Source organism: Hippopotamus amphibius, chromosome 3 (genome assembly GCF_030028045.1).
Source record: "Hippopotamus amphibius kiboko isolate mHipAmp2 chromosome 3, mHipAmp2.hap2, whole genome shotgun sequence".
Classification (NCBI taxonomy): domain Eukaryota; kingdom Metazoa; phylum Chordata; class Mammalia; order Artiodactyla; family Hippopotamidae; genus Hippopotamus; species Hippopotamus amphibius.
The window spans coordinates 29,902,056-29,919,552 of record NC_080188.1 but is presented as its reverse complement, the minus strand read 5'-3'; the positions used below and the strand labels follow the sequence as shown (position 1 = coordinate 29,919,552).

General features: G+C 44.5%; 1 protein-coding gene across 3 annotated transcripts in view; it reads right to left on the bottom strand.

Moving 5' to 3' along the window:
- SRD5A3 (steroid 5 alpha-reductase 3) overlaps positions 1–12,910 on the bottom strand; it is a 35,129-nt gene extending 22,219 nt beyond the window's left edge. For all 3 annotated transcript variants that reach the window (XR_009052853.1, XR_009052854.1, XM_057729601.1), the window contains exons 1-4: positions 12,587–12,910; positions 5,613–5,755; positions 3,594–3,791; positions 71–205 (exon numbers count right to left, since the gene is read on the bottom strand). Coding sequence is in view for 1 of the 3 variants with exons in the window: in XM_057729601.1 (XP_057585584.1) it covers positions 71–205; positions 3,594–3,791; positions 5,613–5,755; positions 12,587–12,807 (697 nt within the window). In the remaining 2 variants the exon portion in view is untranslated. The remainder of the gene's footprint in view (positions 1–70; positions 206–3,593; positions 3,792–5,612; positions 5,756–12,586) is intronic.
- Positions 12,911–17,497: the final 4,587 nt, after the last annotated feature.

Genomic DNA, 17,497 nt, shown 5'->3' with positions numbered 1-17,497 from the left:
GGCAGGAAAGAAAAGAGAAGGAATATGTACAGCTAAAATCCAGGTGCGGTAGTTCTGAAAGATATCTCACCTGCTTTATTTTTCCTGAGATTGCCGAGAATGACATGACACTTATACTGATGGACAGATGACCAGATGAACATCATCATTCCGAGGATGTGGAACCACCGAGCTTGCATCAAGAGATTTTTCCCTATCACATATACTAGAGAAATAAGAATTATCTTATTAGCCAACTCTGTAAAACTTCAGGGGCTCAGAGCATTAAAAAAATCATAGTCAGTAGAACATAATTATGTACTTATTTTGTTCTTCATGACTAGAAGATCATCATCCTGCTATAATTTCCCACATACAGAGGGGAGAGCACCATCCCTGTGGATGGAGGAGGTGTGCTCCTCAGCCAGAGGCAGCTTCAGGGGCCCCCGGCAGAGAATTCTACATTAACACCTTCTCTTGCTCCTTCAAGTGATTCAAGCACAGGGGTCAGCTCTGTCTCCCACTCCTGTGAGGTACTCTTGTGTGGTGAGACTACTCTGCATTTTTATTTCTAAGCCTGGGTTTACGTCTTCTTTCTTACAGTCTGCTCTCAGAAAAACACTTTCTAAAGGATCTCACCCTAAGCCCTTTCCAGGGAAACCCTGAATGCTGGCTTGACTGGCTCGCGCCAACGAAGAAAATCACTGGAAGTTAATGCTACGGATAGAACTTCTCAAAAAGAGGAGAAATGTAAACTGCAAGATAAAGACCAAAACAGTATCCCTTTCTGACTAGAGAGAACTAGTCAGAGATTTTGTTTCAGGAGTAGAAACACTCAAAGTTTCATCATCTTCTTTCTTCTCTAGCTACCAACAAGATGGGAAGAATGCAGGTTTTCTAAGGACTGGCATCAGAAAAGCAAATGAAGGACTTCCCTATGTTTGGTAGGAAGCAGAGGCTAGTCAGCCACCTGACTGAAGAAACAAAGCTGTCCACTGACAACGGGGAAGAGCCTGAGGCTCTGCAGCCAAGAGGGAGCCCCTGCAAAGCTGATTCAGGTACAGGAACCAAGGATCAAGCTACTCCACATGGGTACTGGGATGCAGGACTCAGCCAATGATGGCTAATGGCTAATGGCAGTCCACCAAAGTCTGATGGCGTAAATTTCTTTTACAAACTTGTTCTCTATAAACAAACTACCACAGTTTCTTAATGTTTACAAGGTTTAGCCGTTTAACTAAATGCTTATATTTTTATAAGTTAAAAATAAACAGAATATGAAAACTAGCTTTAAATCAGAGAGCTTTAAGAGCAAATCGCCATAGGATTAAAAGTTGAAGCAAGTGTCTGAGAGTTCACGTCACTGCCAAGTCACCTACTCTAAAGGCAGAGATATTACCTATAAGAGAAAAAATAATTTTTAGAGTAAGCTGGAATTATAATACAGGAAAGGGGAGGCAGGCAGAAGGCTATTTACCAAGGGTCTAATCTGTAAAGTATCTAATTATCTTTTTATTCATTCGTTCCTTATTGAGCCTCTACTGAGTGTGGCATCTGTCAGAAGAGATAAAGCAGTGGGTAAGTCAGGTCAGATCCCAGTGCTCATAAACTCACATTCTAGTCGCAAGACATGAAACAAGTTAAAAAAACAATCACCAAGACAATTTAAGGTTGAGGTGGTACTCTGAAGAAAACACAACAGAACAATGCAATGGAGACTGACTGGGGGCAGACCCTCTAGACTCTGAAGACAAGGAGATGTGAAGATCTGGGCAGTTTACAGGTATACTTTCTTTCCACTTTCACAAGAACCCTCAGAAATCAGTATATGTCCCTAACTCCAGATGAAGGTTCTGAGGCTCTGAGAAGTTAAATAAGCCAGAATTCAGACTCAGGCCCGTCTGACTCCCAAGCCCCTGTCATTTCTATCAGACCCTGCAGCTGGCAAATGCCCCAGTGTGTTCTTCTCTGATGAATTCCTGAAACCAGTCCTCACCATACTGCTCCAAAGGACTGCAGATGACCTCCTGAAGGACAGGTAGGTGAAACACAAGTTTCAGAAAACTTCAGAAAGGAGTGCCTAAAAGCAATTTTGTGGGTGTCTCAGCAGTCTTTCCTTGACTGTTTATACAGGAGGGAGGGCAGAAGTTGGGGTCCAGGCAGCGGAAGAGACTCCAGGAGACATATGTAATGCTAACAGACTGCAAGCTAGTGGGTTACCAAAGAGCTTCGGAAAGCTCCTCTGGGTGAAAACCTAGGACTGTTCTCCAGGAATGACAGCTCAAACTGCGACATGGGCTGCACAAGGATGCCACGGCCAAAAGCTCAGGGAGGAAAAGCTGTCTTGATGAAGTTAGAAGAAAGTAGATGGAGAGAGAGTGGCTGCAGCCAATACATAACTCAGGAATGGGGCAAGAGTGTAAATAAGTCGGACTTTAAGATCGTTCCTCAAGCCGTGGAGGCCATGGGTTATCCCACAGCAACTGAGACAGGCCAACAGAGGGGCACGCGACACCGAGGAGGAAGCTCACTCACGGAGTATCGGACACATCCAGACCTTGGGCTCAATGTACGAGGAGGGACAGGGCGGCTTTAAGAAACACGGAGACTTGGGCTTAGAGAAAACAGTCATGCATGATCTGCCCCAGCGTGTGGAGGCCAACGGATACTAAGCGTGCAAGATGACGTTAACCTCAGCGCTGGAAAGTCATTTCAATCACCCAAAATAACCTGAACTCTTTATGATATGTACGCACTGCTTTTACAAAAATGATGGTCAGATATGTTAGACACCCAACCCTCCCTCTCCCCCGGCCCCCAAATCACACTTCATTCCCTCCTCCTAAACAAAGCTCATGATTTTGCTTCCCTCTTCCTGGCTAGTGAGAGCTCAGACGTGTTAAGTGCAAATTCTGATTTACCACAATATTCTTTTGTCCTCTGCCCTCCAGCTGCCTCGCTTGAAAAAAGCTTTGTTAAAACGGGAACAATCACAAGAACTAAATGGCAACAAAATGGCTCCCCACCTCCTCTTCAAATCCCAACTGTTCCCCACGAGCTCGGGCACCTCTTCCCCCTCGGGTGTTCCACGATTTCACCCTGCACGACATCGTTCCCTTCCCCAGCCTCATCCCTCACCCCTCCAGCCCAGGACGACGAGGCTCTGGTGAGGCAACGGGGCTTGCGGACCCTTTCTCCTGTTCTGGTGTGTTCCACGGCTTCCTGTTCTACTCTTGACCACACTGCCTCTTTCCTTCCAGACTAACTCCACAGACGTTCACGGACTTCAGTCCCACGGAGGGAAACCCCACATCGCATGTCTTCATCCCTAAACCAGGCCTCCTGAAGACTTTGCACTTTACTCTCTTAACTGAAGGCACTGCTGCTTATGTCGGGGTCTCTCAGGATTTAGTAGTCATGGTAATGTGATACGTATCTGCTAGGCACCCCTGGGCTTGTTGGCTTTTTAAAGCTACAATTAGAGCTCAAACTCCTGACATGCCAAGTGGACTGGGCAGGTCTCCTACTTTCTAACGTCCACGATGCTTGGTGGAGCGCTTCACCCAGAGTCCCTCACGTAGTGACTCGGCTGACAGACCCCAGCAACCACTCACCATTCCTGCCGTCCATTGGCACTTGGCTCAGCACAGTTAGGCCAACAAGGACATAGTAGACAAGTCCAAAATAGTACTGCACGATGTGAATCACGGCATTGGAGAAGACACTGACATAGAAGCACTCGAAGAGTCTTCGCAGGCTGTGCAGCCACAGAAACACCAGCACTAGGAAGGCAGACAGCGCGAGCTCACCCCCTACAACTCAGAACAGAACACACTCAGCATCCCTCTCCGGCACGGACCCAAAGCTATGGTTTTCCCTACTGTTAAACAGGCGTAAACAAGATCAGAGATGGGAAAGGGCCCTGGATATCATCTAACACCTCCTCTTTTTTTTTTTTTTTTTTTGCAATGAGAACATGAGCCAAGTGAAGTCAAGGAATTTGGCTCAAAGTTGCACAGTAAGCTAGTGACAGAGCTGAGACCAGCACAGGTCTCCTGACTCTACTCTGTCATGTAAAAGCCTTCTGGGTTACATGGCTGTGAAGGGGTCTGTGCTCTCAGAAACCAAACTCCATGGTCTCTGGTTCTGGGCACTAATCCCCATTTGAAAATAGGAAGAGTTCCTGGATGACCTCTGAGCAAGGTGGGATCCCTGAGGTCAGGGGGGACAAGAGACACAGGTATGTAGAGAAGCAGAAAGGGCGATGAGAACAGAGACAGGAAGAATTATGCATTTCTTTCCATATTAAAAAAAAAGAGAGAGAGATGATACTTTTGGGGGACTGTGAGCCTTGAGATCTATTTTCCTATTTGCCTCTCACCCCTCTGCCCCAGAAGAAGTCAGAAGAAATGCTGGCTTTAAAAATGACAATCTAGATGTTTTTTTAAAATGTCAGCACACACATCATAAAAATACTGTAAGAATACAGCCTAATGATTTTTTTACAAACTACACCAGCCCATCCGACCCATATGACCAGCACCTAGATCAAGAAACAGAACACAACCAGCATGTTCCCTTCCAGGCCCTGCCCCTCCCCACACCCTCCCAAGGGCAGGCTCTATGGAGACTTCTATCACATAACCTGGCTTTGCCTGCTTTTCTCTTTTAAATATAGTTAAACCTAGTTCTAACTCTCCAGGAATAGATTAAAACAAACAACCAAATAAAACTCCTCACAACTGCCCTCCAAATATCAGAACTCCAGCTGGCCCCCCAGTAAGCAAATGAAGAGGTAAAATTTTAATGGGTGAAGTGGGATTCACTGAGGTATCTTCCCCTCCCAGGTAGGATCTACACAGCTTTCCTTTCTGTCATCTTTTGCAACAAGTTCCTCTGGTTATACAGAAAAGAACTGTTCCTAGGGAGCCAGTGGTTTGGCTGCTGGAACAAGGAGACTGCACCAGAACAATCTGTTTCTAATTCTGCCCCTCTTCCGCTGCCTGACATTAATTGAGGGCACTTCATGGTTTTCACCTTCAAGTCCTTACTTTTTATATTGCTCTGTGTATCCTCTATTCGAGGCACAATGAGGCAAATTTAAAGGCTATTTTGTAATTATCTGGTCAACAATTATTTACAGTCAATTGTATTATATAACTAAAGTCTCACAGCATAACAAACATTTTGTTATGATCAAAAAGTAATTTTCTATCAAATTTCTGGAGTTCAGAGGCATGATTTTGGTTGGAGCTATATATACGATAAATGTTTCGAGGCAAAGCTGAGGCAAATGTTTTCCCCTTAAGTGTGAAGACTTCTGTATAAATTTATCAACAGTACTAAAAATATCAGAGGGAGGACAGCCAGTCTGCTCAGCACAGCACTTGCTGGGGAACCAGGGATGAAGAGCAGACTCTCAGCTCTGCCATAATCTCAGTGAAGGAGCGGGGGCCTTCCCCTTGGCCATTTGGCCATGATCCATGCAGAACGCTTTCTGCCCGCACCCTCCACTTCCCAGCCCCACAGAGCAGGAGCCTGAGAGTAGCTGTGAAATACCCAGAACAGCTCCCCACAGGCAGGAAAGACAGGAACAGGATGCAACGGTTGGAATTAGCCAGTGGAGCTGTCACCTCGGAATTGCGCAGCCCCAAGAATCCTGAGCAAACCATGGAGCCAGTGTGGAAAAGGCGCTCCCACAAACAGAGATTGAGTAAGGCTCCAAAGCAGGAAGCCATTCCACAGCACCGAGATGATGTAGAAGTGAGAAAAATACCTGTGAAGGGAAAACAAGTTAGGTAATCATCAGAGTACATTCACTTTAAGCCTTTATATAGGAAGACTATTTTTAGTTTCCTATCCTGTTTCCCCCATTCCACAAGTATAGTTTTGGCTTTTTAATAGAACCTGAATCCTACAGATGTTCAGATCTCTGAAATTTCCTTTCAAAAGATGGGACTGGTAAACTAATAAGAAAAAGAGGCTTCCTGAGGTTAACAAGAACATGAATGACCTTTTAAACTTAGATGGAGGGTCAATTAGCTCTCTCTCTTATCTTGAGGTAACAGGATTGGGCTCAAACTCAAAAAAAGGGGGCCCTGGAGCCTGGCAGAGAGAACCTAGATTGTGCTAACACAAGCCAAATCTGTGGAAGATTTCTAAATCTTGAGTAACATTGCTGCAATAGTCATACAACTGTTACACAAGATTTGCACAATCACAGGCTCTCAGTGCTGCAAGAAACCTTAAAGGTCATCTGATTCAGTGTTTTCCTAAATTGCGTTGACCTAAATTACGTTTATAATAACATGACAAATATTAACTCATAAAACTAGCTGTTGACTCATGATAGGTACATCTCTCTTACGCATACAATGTGTATTTTGCAATCAACACAGTAACGAATGCAATAAATAAAACCACAAAGCCGATAAAAGTTGCAATTAGCAATGTCAATTTAATGCAAAAGATGATGTTAGTTTGCTGCAGTGAAATCACCTAATATGTCACCAGGGCCTATTGTGGTTTTTTTTGAGATCTCTTTACGTATACCTCTACTACTTTTCTCTAATCAAATCAATTCAAAATCTTTGTGACTCTGCAGGGTGCCTGGAGGTCATCTGGCCTCCCTGGTCTTCAATGCACCACATCTATATTAAGCTCTCCTTGTCTCATTAATCTGTGATGCAGTAAGACGGCCTGGAGTCAAGAGGATTACGCATAGACTCAGGGACTCCTCTTCCCGCTGATCCAGCATACGCTCGTTAGTACCAGAACTTACAGTCCCCCAGACCATGCCCACAACCTAGCCTGACAAACACTGATCTAAGCTGATTATTCCACAGCAACCCACTTAATTCTCCCCACTATTGTTACAAATTCTATCACTGGATCTGTCCTCTCTGAGATGTCCTGTTATTCCAGATTCGGATCTTCTCCAGGCTCAAGAGCTTAGTTTCCTCCAAAGTTCATGCATGTGTGTCAATTCTATCCCCTTGTCCCCACCCCCAGGTCCCTAGTTTTTGTTTCCTGCCAGGGTCTTCCTTAAGATACACTTCCCAGAACTGAGCCAGTTCTGGTCTGAGCCAACAGAGCAGAGCAGAGCAGAATGCCAGCAGAACCTTGCTCTGCAGGCTCCCATGGAAAGAGGAGGGGCCAGCTTCTGAGGAGCAATTTTTGAGCCACTTTACCTACTTCATGTTTCTGAAAAAGAATTTTTTTTATTTGAATGTTTATCATTGGACTGCGCTGGGTCTTAGCTGCTGTGTGTGGGATCTATTTAGTTGCTGCACACAGGATCTTTAGTTGGGGCATGCGAACTCTTAGTTGTGGCATGTGGGGTCTAGTTCCCTTACCAGGGATGGAACTGGGGTCCCCTGCATGGAGTTTTAGCCACTGGACCACTAGGGAAGTCCCCCAAAACTTAATTGAGCACTTAGAACCTGCTAGGTGATGTTCTTGGAGCTGGGGATGCAGCAGGGAGCAAAGTGACCAGGTGCCTGCCTTGATGGAGCTTATCTTCCAGCAGGCAGTCGGCAAATGAACCTGTAGACATCTAGTCCAATGCTGGGTGAGGGGACAGAGAGGGTGCAGAGGGGAGGTCATTCTGGATGGACGGTCAAGGATGGCCTCTCTGGAAGTGACACTTGGCTAGAATGAGTAACCCTTGTGCACTGCTGAGGAAAGAATTTTCTAGGCAGAGGAAACAACCACCACAAAGGCCCCGAGGAACAATAAAGGACACCAGCGTGGAGGGTGCTAGGGTGTGAAAAGGGAGGGGCAGACCCTACAGGGTCCTGTGAGGATACTGGCTTTTAAGTGTGATGGGGAGGCATTTAAACACAGTGATGTGAAGTGATAACTTATGTTTTAAAAATCCCTCTGGCTGATGGAAAAGTTCTGGAGATGGATAGTGGTGTTGGTTGCACAATAATGAGAATGTACTTAAAGCCACTGAACTGTATATTCAAAAAGGGCTAAAGCGGAAAATGTTATGTCATGTATATTTTATCACAATCAAGAAAAAGAGAGAGAGAGGACAGCTCATTCATTTCAGTCTTTTTTAAATTAAAGAAATCCCTCTGGTAACTAGGAAAGAGAATCATCTAGCTGTGGGGTGAGCAGTAAGAGTATTTCATTTCATCTTCCCAACAATCCTGTCAAGTTTACATGGTTATCTTCACGTGGCAGATGAGGAAACTGAGGCTCAGAAGGTAAAGTTACTTATCCAAGGTCACGTAGTAAGTGGCAGTGCTTGGCTCCAGACTCAACCCTGATGACTCTGAAGTTAAAATCACAAAGCTGTGCTCCTATTCATGTGATCTAGACTTACCTGAACCTGCTTTTCCAGCCCTATCTTACACATACCAATTTATACCAAACCAACCACTCAAGTATGTTTGCTATAAGCTAAGCCACGTTTCGCTGTGCCCTACTTGTGCCATGGGGTTCTGATTCACAGGCAGATTGTTTTTCTTATTCCTACATTTTGTACATTCTATCACTTGTTTTACTTGCCTGATTTCCCACTATAGGAAACGTGCTCTACTCTTTGAGGTCATATCGCTTCTTTTCAAAAGACCCAGCTCAAGCCTCAAAAGCAGATCTGAAAACTCCACTTCCTTCTGTTCTAGACGCTCTCTCTCTCTCTTTTTCCTCCCTTGGCACTTCGCTTAACTGAAGTGAGCCCTTGGGAGCAGGGATAAGGTTACCCTTACGGTAACACAGGGCTGGGCACCGAGCAAGCACTCCTCTGACTTAACAAACATTTTGGTGCCTATTATAAGCCAGGGACAGCTCTAGGCTCTGGGAATATAGCAATGAACACAAAAGACAATGGTTCCTGCCCTCATGGAGCTTATAGTCACAGAAGTAAAATTTACAGCATGTCGGTAGGTGATAATCGCTAACAAGAAAACTAAAGCTGGGAAGAGAAGGAGCGCTGTGGATGGTAGTATTATACTTTTAAACAGGGTGGATAGGAAGGTTCTATCTGTGCAGAACTATAGGAAGTGAGGGCATAAACCATCTGGCTATTTGGCGGAAGAGCTTTCCAGGTAGAGGAAACAGGCAGTGCAAAGGCCCTGAGGTGGGAGAAAGAACAAGCAGAGAGACCCAGAAAACTGGACTGGAGCCACACAGGAGGCAAACTATAGAACCCAAGTGAGGCAGTGGGGACAAGACTGTATAAGGTCTTGGGCTCTTCCTGTGAGTGAGCTGAAAGCCACTGGATGGTTCTGAGACAGGAGATACGATCTGATTTAATACATATTTGATGAATGCCAGAACTGATCCCAGGACCAATTACAAGTTTAACTAAGGAAGGAAACTAATGGTTCCTGAGTTCTGACTAGGTGCCTGGCCCTGTGCCACGTGCTTTAATGTCATCACCACCTATATGACAAACAGGTGCTATTATGCTACCACTCTAATCCATGCCACCACCTCTTGCCTGGACCACCATTAACAGCCTCTTGTCCAGTCTTCTCCACACAATGGCTAGTCACCCTCTCAAACATAAATCACATGATGCCATGCCTCCTTTCCCATCCGAAAGCTGCTTTCCATACACTCAGAATAAAATCTAATCTCCACCGCAGTCCATAAGGCCTGCCACTATCCTGGCCTTCCGAAATGAACTCATCTCCTGCCCTGCCCCTTTCCAATCAACCCTTCCAGTGTGGTCATCACCACCCCCACCTTGCTCATGATCAAGTAACCATGCTGCACTTCCTCTGAAGCACTTATTACCATCTGAAATTACCTTGTGTGTTTTACAAAATTTGTTTACATACTTACTGTTTTACAAAAACAAAGGCTCCAAGGTACCTAGAATAGCTCCTGGCAATAGTAAGTACTCTGTAAACACTGATTAAATAAATTAATGAAAGAGAAGGTACCACATCCAAAGTTACTCTCAGAGAAAGCAGCCAAGTTAATCAACAAACCAATTAAAATTAAAACCTTTTTTTTTTTTTTGGACCTAATTATTTGTCAGGCATTGAGCCTGGGATATGGCAACAAACAAGACAAATGTAAACCTATGGAGTTTATAGTCTAGAGCAGGGATTCCTGACATTTTTCTTCCATGGACTCCTTTGGCAGTGTGGTGAGGCCTACATGCTTAAAATACATATGGGATACAAAGTAAACCAATTATGCTGAAATATAGGTAACACAACCACTAAGAAACATTTGTGATATATGTGCTTCTTAATCAATGTATTAAATAACAAGATATAGTGGAGGATAATACAGTGTTCTTATAGTGATGAAAATACTGTTTTGAAGTCTCTTCAACATTTTTAATACAATATTAAAAAAACCTGTCACAAAATTGCAGGTATTGCTGATTCTAGTGTGATTTGTTGATTATACTCAGCATTAACAAAATGCCGAATTTCAGCTAGAGGTTAGTGAAATAAAGATGTAATTTTTTCCAACACAATTTGCCCCAAATTCTATCCACAGATTCCCCTGAACTGCTGGTTAGGACCTCTGAACTCCAGTAGGAAAAGTCTGGATGGTTCTCTTTGTCTCTAAAGCTCAATTCAATTGCAATGTTTCTAGAACATCTTGAAATGTCAGAAACAAAAGTACTTCCATATACACTATGCAAGTCAAGAGCACGGTGACTCATGTTCGAGGTCTTGTATTTATTCAGACTTTCTGAATAAACTCCAGGAACCAAAAGAAAACAAGCAACTATCACTGTGATTAAAAAAAACAAAAACAAAAAACTACCAGACAGGGATAATGGAATCAAACATTCCATGAACTCAATTAAGGTTTAATTCCTCTTCAGGAAAAAATAATCCCGAATATATTCACCTAAGCTCTTTGGTGCAGAAACATGCTTTACAGCTGCCTATTTCTAAGTGTAAAAATTACAGGCTTATTTTCACCTTTAAGAGTACTGAATTTTGAACAAGGAAAAATATTTAAATATAGCATCTAGACATTCTGCCTTTCATTATTGGCCTGGATTTGCTGTACCTTCTCTAGCATGAAAAGAAATTTTAAATTTAGAAAAAAGGCCAAGCAAAACACCAGAAGAGGGTCCACTCTACAATTCTGGAAGAAGAAAAAGGCGTAAATTATTTCATAATATAGTAGAAATTACTAGAAGCCCAAAGAGTACCAATTTTGTAGCAATGAGTAAGGGAAAAGCACAAAATCTGTTTCTTGGCTGTCACATATAATGACAGACTGGGGTAGTCACCGACAGGGTATGGAAGCCAAAGAAACAGGTAAGTGCACGGAATGATTTGAAATGTGCCCTTTATTCCAGCCACACTAGTACCTTTTTTAAAATTCAGAATTTCAATTGTTAGAATTCACACTCCCAAAAGAATTTTTTCCTTCACTTTATAACATTAAAAAGATGACAATCTAGGAATGTCCCTGCTATGAAACAGAAAAGTACTACACTCAAAAGCTGATTAAAAATAGGGTGACAGGAAATTTTACCTTAAAAAGAGCCTTTAAGAAATAGAAGCTTTACCGTGTTTGAATCGTCTACTTCTTCCCAAGGCCTCATCCCTGTTACCTTTGCTCAGAATAACCTAGTGCTCGCTTCTCAGTGTTAACACCTGATGAATATTTCTGCAACAGTCAACAGTGGGAAGCCGAGTTCACTTAGACCCTTTCTTGTCTGCAGACCTGGGGCACCGCCAATAAGAGGTTTCAGGTGTTTTAATACATCAGAAACCCTATCACATGTCTCCAGATTCCTTCCCAAATGCCAACTTAGGCCGTATCTCCAAGAAAAGCCACCGCCATACTCCTACCACCTAGAAGTGTTTGGCTGACTCTCCCTGGTTATGTTCTGAATTTAAAGTAAAAACAAACGAAAACAAGCTATAACAAGCCTCACAATTTCTGAAAGAATTCTTTCTAAGTCATGACGATTTAACCTGTCGCTGAACTTAGTTTTGAAGTCTGCTGAAAGTCCAACGGCGCTTAGGGACCAGGCTTGCCTACAAAGTGCCCTCTCGGGCAGCCTTCTCCAGGGGCACCTGCCGAGATGCGGGTTAGGAGGGTCCGTGCGGCCGAAGGACGTGGCGCCCGCTGGCGACCATCGTTTCACCCTTCATCCTGCCTACTGAGGCTTGGCGAAACAAACAGGGGACACAGGGCCGCGAAAGGAGGGCGTGCCTTCACGTCTGGTGAGTTCCGGAGACCTCAGGTTAGATTATGAGCCCGTAGAGCGCAGGAGCGGGGAAAGAGCAGAACTGGGGGACAAAGGAGACTTCACTTCACCGCCTGGTGACCAGGCCTGTATCGGGAAGCGCTGCCACTTCCCCCGAAGGAAGGGCTACGTGCGGCCACAAGCTCACGCTCCCGCGCCCCCGAGGGCGCGCGCGGCTCAGCATCCTCCGCGCCGGCGGACCCTCGCGGCATTCGGCCCCCCGGGCCAAGCGGCGGACGCGGGCGCTGCCCACGGGCGGCCCGGGGTAGCGCCGCGTCGCGGAACCCGCCTGGGCCTCCCGGGCCCGGTCCGCGCCGGCCCCGCGCCCGCCTCTGCTGCCCCCTGCCGGCTGCTCGAGCGGGGCACCCCCGGCCCTCGCGCCCAGACAACCAAGGACTCGCGCCCGGGCGCGCTCACCTCTTGGGGACATCAAAAGCCCGGCAGGCGGCCGGGCGCGGCGGGCCCCCTTGCTTGGTTTTTCCATAGCGGATCAGGTCCTGGAAGAGCGCGCAGCCCGGGAGCAGGCCGGGCGGCACGAGCTGTAGCAGCAGGGTCAGCAGGAAGGCGGCGGCCAGCGTGAGCCACACGGCGCGCAGCGGGTTCAGCGCCGAGAGCTCGGCCCCCGCCCAGGGAGTCATGGCCGGCGCGCCTGGCGTCCGCGCTCCCCGGGCCCTCACAGCCGGCGAGCAGAGGGGCGGCCACTCGCGCGCGGCGCGCCGGGCTCAGCGGCGCCGAACGTCGGTGACGCAGCCCGGGGCCGGGGCGAGCTCGTCCCCGCCCAGGACACGCCCCTCGGGAGCAGGCCCCGCCCCGCCGCGCGGGCTCCCTGGTCTGGGGGACGCAGGTACTCGACGGTCCCTCTCTGTCCCTCATCTGGGTCAGGGGTGCCCACGTGGAACCCCAGAAATATAATTCAGCAGTTTATGACTCAAAGCAGCGGAATGAGCAAGACCGCATGTCTACAAGTCTTCACTGCAGCAGTATTTTCACTGGAAAATTGAAAGCAATCCACCTTAAGGTATCTAGCTAAATTATGGTACAGTAACACATTGGAATATCATGAACCCATTAACGTAGTTATGAAGACTACAAACACGGAAAACTGTTTATAACTGAAACTGTAGGTCAAGTGAAAAAAAGAAGCCGGCTAAAATGTATAGCTATGGTCGTGAATAGCTGTATCACTATGAATGTATGAATATATGGATGAAGAAGGCGGGTCATACACGGAAATGAATAGTTGTATTAGGATATTAGGACTGTGTATAATGTACACAGGTAAAGTAGAAAGTCAAGGCAATTGCAAATACAAAAATGAAAGTGGTAGAAGTTGTATTTTAAAAACTGCAATCCTCTCCCTCGCCTCTAGAGTTCTGCTCCTTCGAGGCAAAGTTATTAACTCCATCTGCCGTTCCTTCTGATATTTACGTCCATGCAGTGACAGTGCTGTTATTATTAACTCATGAATTTTAAACAACATTGATTTTCAGTTAGGACAAATGTAAATTTAACTCTTTTAGGTAATATTTTTTTAAAGCCTTGAAAATGTCAATTCCAGAAAATATTGTATGCCTTATTATATGACAGGCATCGTTTTGGACACTGAGGAGAGAGAGGCTTACAGGACAACGTCCCTGCCTTTCGGAGTTTAGATTCTTGAGATTGGGTGGCAGGTGAGGGGTGGGAGAGGGGAGTGGCAGCCCTTACCCCCGTGTGATACCCTACATGTGTGGTGAATGAGCAGCAGGGAACTGGGTGGGAAGGTTAATGTGGCTTGAACAGTCCTTTGGATTGTTAAATTTGCCAGCTTCTTATAGTTTTGCTTGCTTGTGCAAGGACACTTCAGGCTTTACCAGTGACTTGAGAAACATGGCATAACGGTTGGTCAAATTGACCTTCCAGCTGGGACAGTGAGGTATCTTTGTATGATTGTCTCTTCACTGTTATCAGGGTAACCCCATAGAAATGCTGCTGGCCTTTCTAGGACATCTTTCCTGACAAGCTACCTGGAAGTTCACTGCAGGGATCAAGTTTCATGAGTGGGAAGTTCTGTTGTAGTTACCTGATCTGAGGAAAGATCACAAAACAAAATGTGGGGGGGGGGGGAATGTGTGTGTTTGTTTAGTGTAAACAGGAAGGATTGAAGCTGGAGGGAAAAATTATCTCATATTTTTTCTCCTTTTTAATAAATAAATAAATTTATTTTTCTTTATTGGCTGCGTTGGGTCTTCGTTGCTGCACGCAGGCTTTCTCTAGTTGTGGAGAGCAGGGGCTACTCTTTGTTGTGGTGTGCAGACTACTCACTGTGGTGGCTTCATGTTGTGGAGCATGGGCTCTAGGCGCACAGACTTCAGTAGTTGCGGAGCATGGGCTCATTAGTTGTGGCTCGTGGGCTCAAGAGCGCAAGCTCAGTAGTTGTGGCACACAGGTTTAGTTGCTGCAGGGCATGTGGGATCTTCCCAGACCAGGAATCGAACCCCTATCCCCTACGTTGACAGGCGGATTCTTAACCACTGTGCTACCAGGGAAGCTCTATCCCATATTTTCTGGTTTGGATTTTAATCAGAGTGCACAGCTCATATTTAGATAAGCCCCCTGTAGAGGGCAGTGGCTGAACAGAAAGCCACAAGTCAAACCCTACTGCGAGCATTTGTAAATGTTTAAATCCTTACTGGAGTGAGTTACTTCGAAAGTGGAAAACCAGGCTAAAGCCTGTTAAGAGAGATCATTACCAATAAGTATCAATCAGTTCTTGTCTTTCTTCATTTCATTACCTGCACTATATAATCAACAAACCTTTGGCTTGGTCTACAGTGAGTGACAATGCCATTTTTCCAATTGTTCACACCAAAAACTTTGAACTCGATGTTGATTCCTTTCTTGTTAAATACAATCTGTCAGCAAATCCTGTTGGCTCTTTACCTTCAAAATATGAAACCAAAATTCAGTAACCTTTGGAGTCAGTGCTTTCCTGAAGGCCCTAGCTAGCTCAATAAATAAGAAAAAGAAATAAAAGTCCTACAGACTACAAAGAAACAAGCTGTCATTATTTGAAGGTAATATGAAACTCCAGTGAGTCTGCAAATAAGATATTAGAACTAATAGAGTTTGGTAAGTTTGGATACAAAAATCAGTTTCTAAATATTGATCATTTCTATTTCTGAGCAACAAAGAAAATAAATGCTTTAAAGATAACATTTTCAGTGGCATAAACTATTATGTGTCTAGGAATAAAGCTAATAAAATGTATGTAAGTCTTCAAAGAAAATAAAATGTTACTGGTATTAAAGAAAACATATTTAAAAGGAGAGAGATACTAAACTCGCAGATTGGAAGACTCGATATAGTTAAAATTACAATTCTCCCCAAGCTGATCATGGAAGAAATGTAATACCAATCAAACCCCAGCTTTTTGTGGAACTTAAGAAGCCAATTCTAAAATTTATATAAAAGTAGAAAGGGCTGAAGATGGCCAAGGTACTCTTGAAGATAGAAAGAGGACTTGCTTCATGAGATATCAAGACTAATACAGAGATGTAGTAATTATGTCAGTGTGGTGTAGAAGCAGGGATAGACAAAAAGATAGTGGAGCATTATGGAGAGCCCAGAAACAGAACCTTCTCCCACTTCCCACACTTCCTTCATATTTCTCCGTAGCCTTTGCCACCACATGCCATGCCACATGCGTTCATTTCTTAATTTAGGAAGCACATTTGTACCTCCTGGTGCATAGGATGTGCTCAGTAATTATCTGTGAAATGAATGAATGAATGAACAAATTTACTGAACCCCCACCACGCATAAGGTTGTTTTTTTTTTTAAGAACTTTTATTGAGATACAGTTAACAGATGATAAACAGCATATATTTAGAGTGTATAATTTGGTATCCCAATCTCCCAATTCATTCCACCCCCAACCCTCCCCGCTTTCCCCACTTGGTGTTTATTTTCTACATCTGTGTCTCTATTTCTGCCTTGCATTTCCTCTTTCATAGTTGTTAGCATTTGCCTTATGCATTGAGGTGCTCCTATATTGGGTGCATATATATTTATAATTGTTATCTCCTCTTCTTGGATGGATCCCTTGATCTTTATGTGATGTCCTTTCTCGTCTCTTGTAACATTTTTTATTTTAAAGTCTGTTTTATCTGATGTGACTATTGCTACTGCAGCTTTCTTTTGATTTCCATTTGCATGGACTATCTTTTTCCATCCCCTCACTTTCCGTCTGTTATGTGTCCCTAGGTCTGAAGTGGGTCTCTTGGAGACAGCATATATGTGGGTCTTGTTTTTGTATTCATTCAGCCAGTCTGTGTCTTTTGGTTGGTGCATTTAGTCCATTTACATTCAAGGTAATTATTGATATGTATGTTCCTATTACCATTTTCTTAATTGTTTGCATAAGGTTTTATACAGTGAACTAGGGGACGGGTCCACAGGCCCTGATCATAGGCTCCTTGAACAGCATATCAGTACCTGAATACCTGATCTGAATACCTACTTCACAAAAGGGATCTTTGAGGTGCACTTTCTGTACCTGTGGTTATATTGATGGCTGTACCTCTCTTTACGTCCTTTCTGCCAATCAAGCCTGAGCAGGTGACAGACCTGACTGCCTGAATCTTGGCATAGCTGCTGGGCTTGGTCCTCCCCAGCTAGCTCTTATCAGCATTCTGCCTGAGCCTTGAAGGTCCCCTTTGGCTTTATTTCCCCGTAACTGAGCCTGGGGCGCGTAGCTTCCCATTCATTCCCTCAGCCTGTTTGCTCTCAGCTGTTCTAGGTCACTGCCTCTCCTGCCCTAAGGTCCAATTTTGCTTTATGCCTTCCATTCCACGCCCCACGTTATGGGTTGAGTTGTGTCCCACAAAAGAAATTGTATGATGAAGTCCTAGCTTTCAGTACCTCAGAATGTAACCTTATTTGGAGATCATATTCATTCATTCAATGTATTTTTCAAGCACAAGCATTTTTTGTTACCATATGCCCTCTTCCCCATCCATTGAGAATGATCTGTTTTTCCCCACCCTTCCCTGCTCAACCCTGCTGATGGGATATGCCTCAGGGTTTTTTTCTTAATCAATAGACTTTATTTTAGAGCAGTTTTAGGTTTATAGAGTAATGAGCAGAAAGTACAGAGAACTCCCATATACTCCTTTTATCCTTTTAATGTCCGTGGGATATGTAGTGATGTACCCTCTTTAATTTCTGATATTAGTAATTTGTGTTCTCTCTCTTCTTTTCTTAGTTAGCCTGGCTAGAGGCTTATCAGTTTTATTAATTTTTTTTCAAAGAACCAGCTTTTGATTTTGTTAATTTTCTCTATTGATT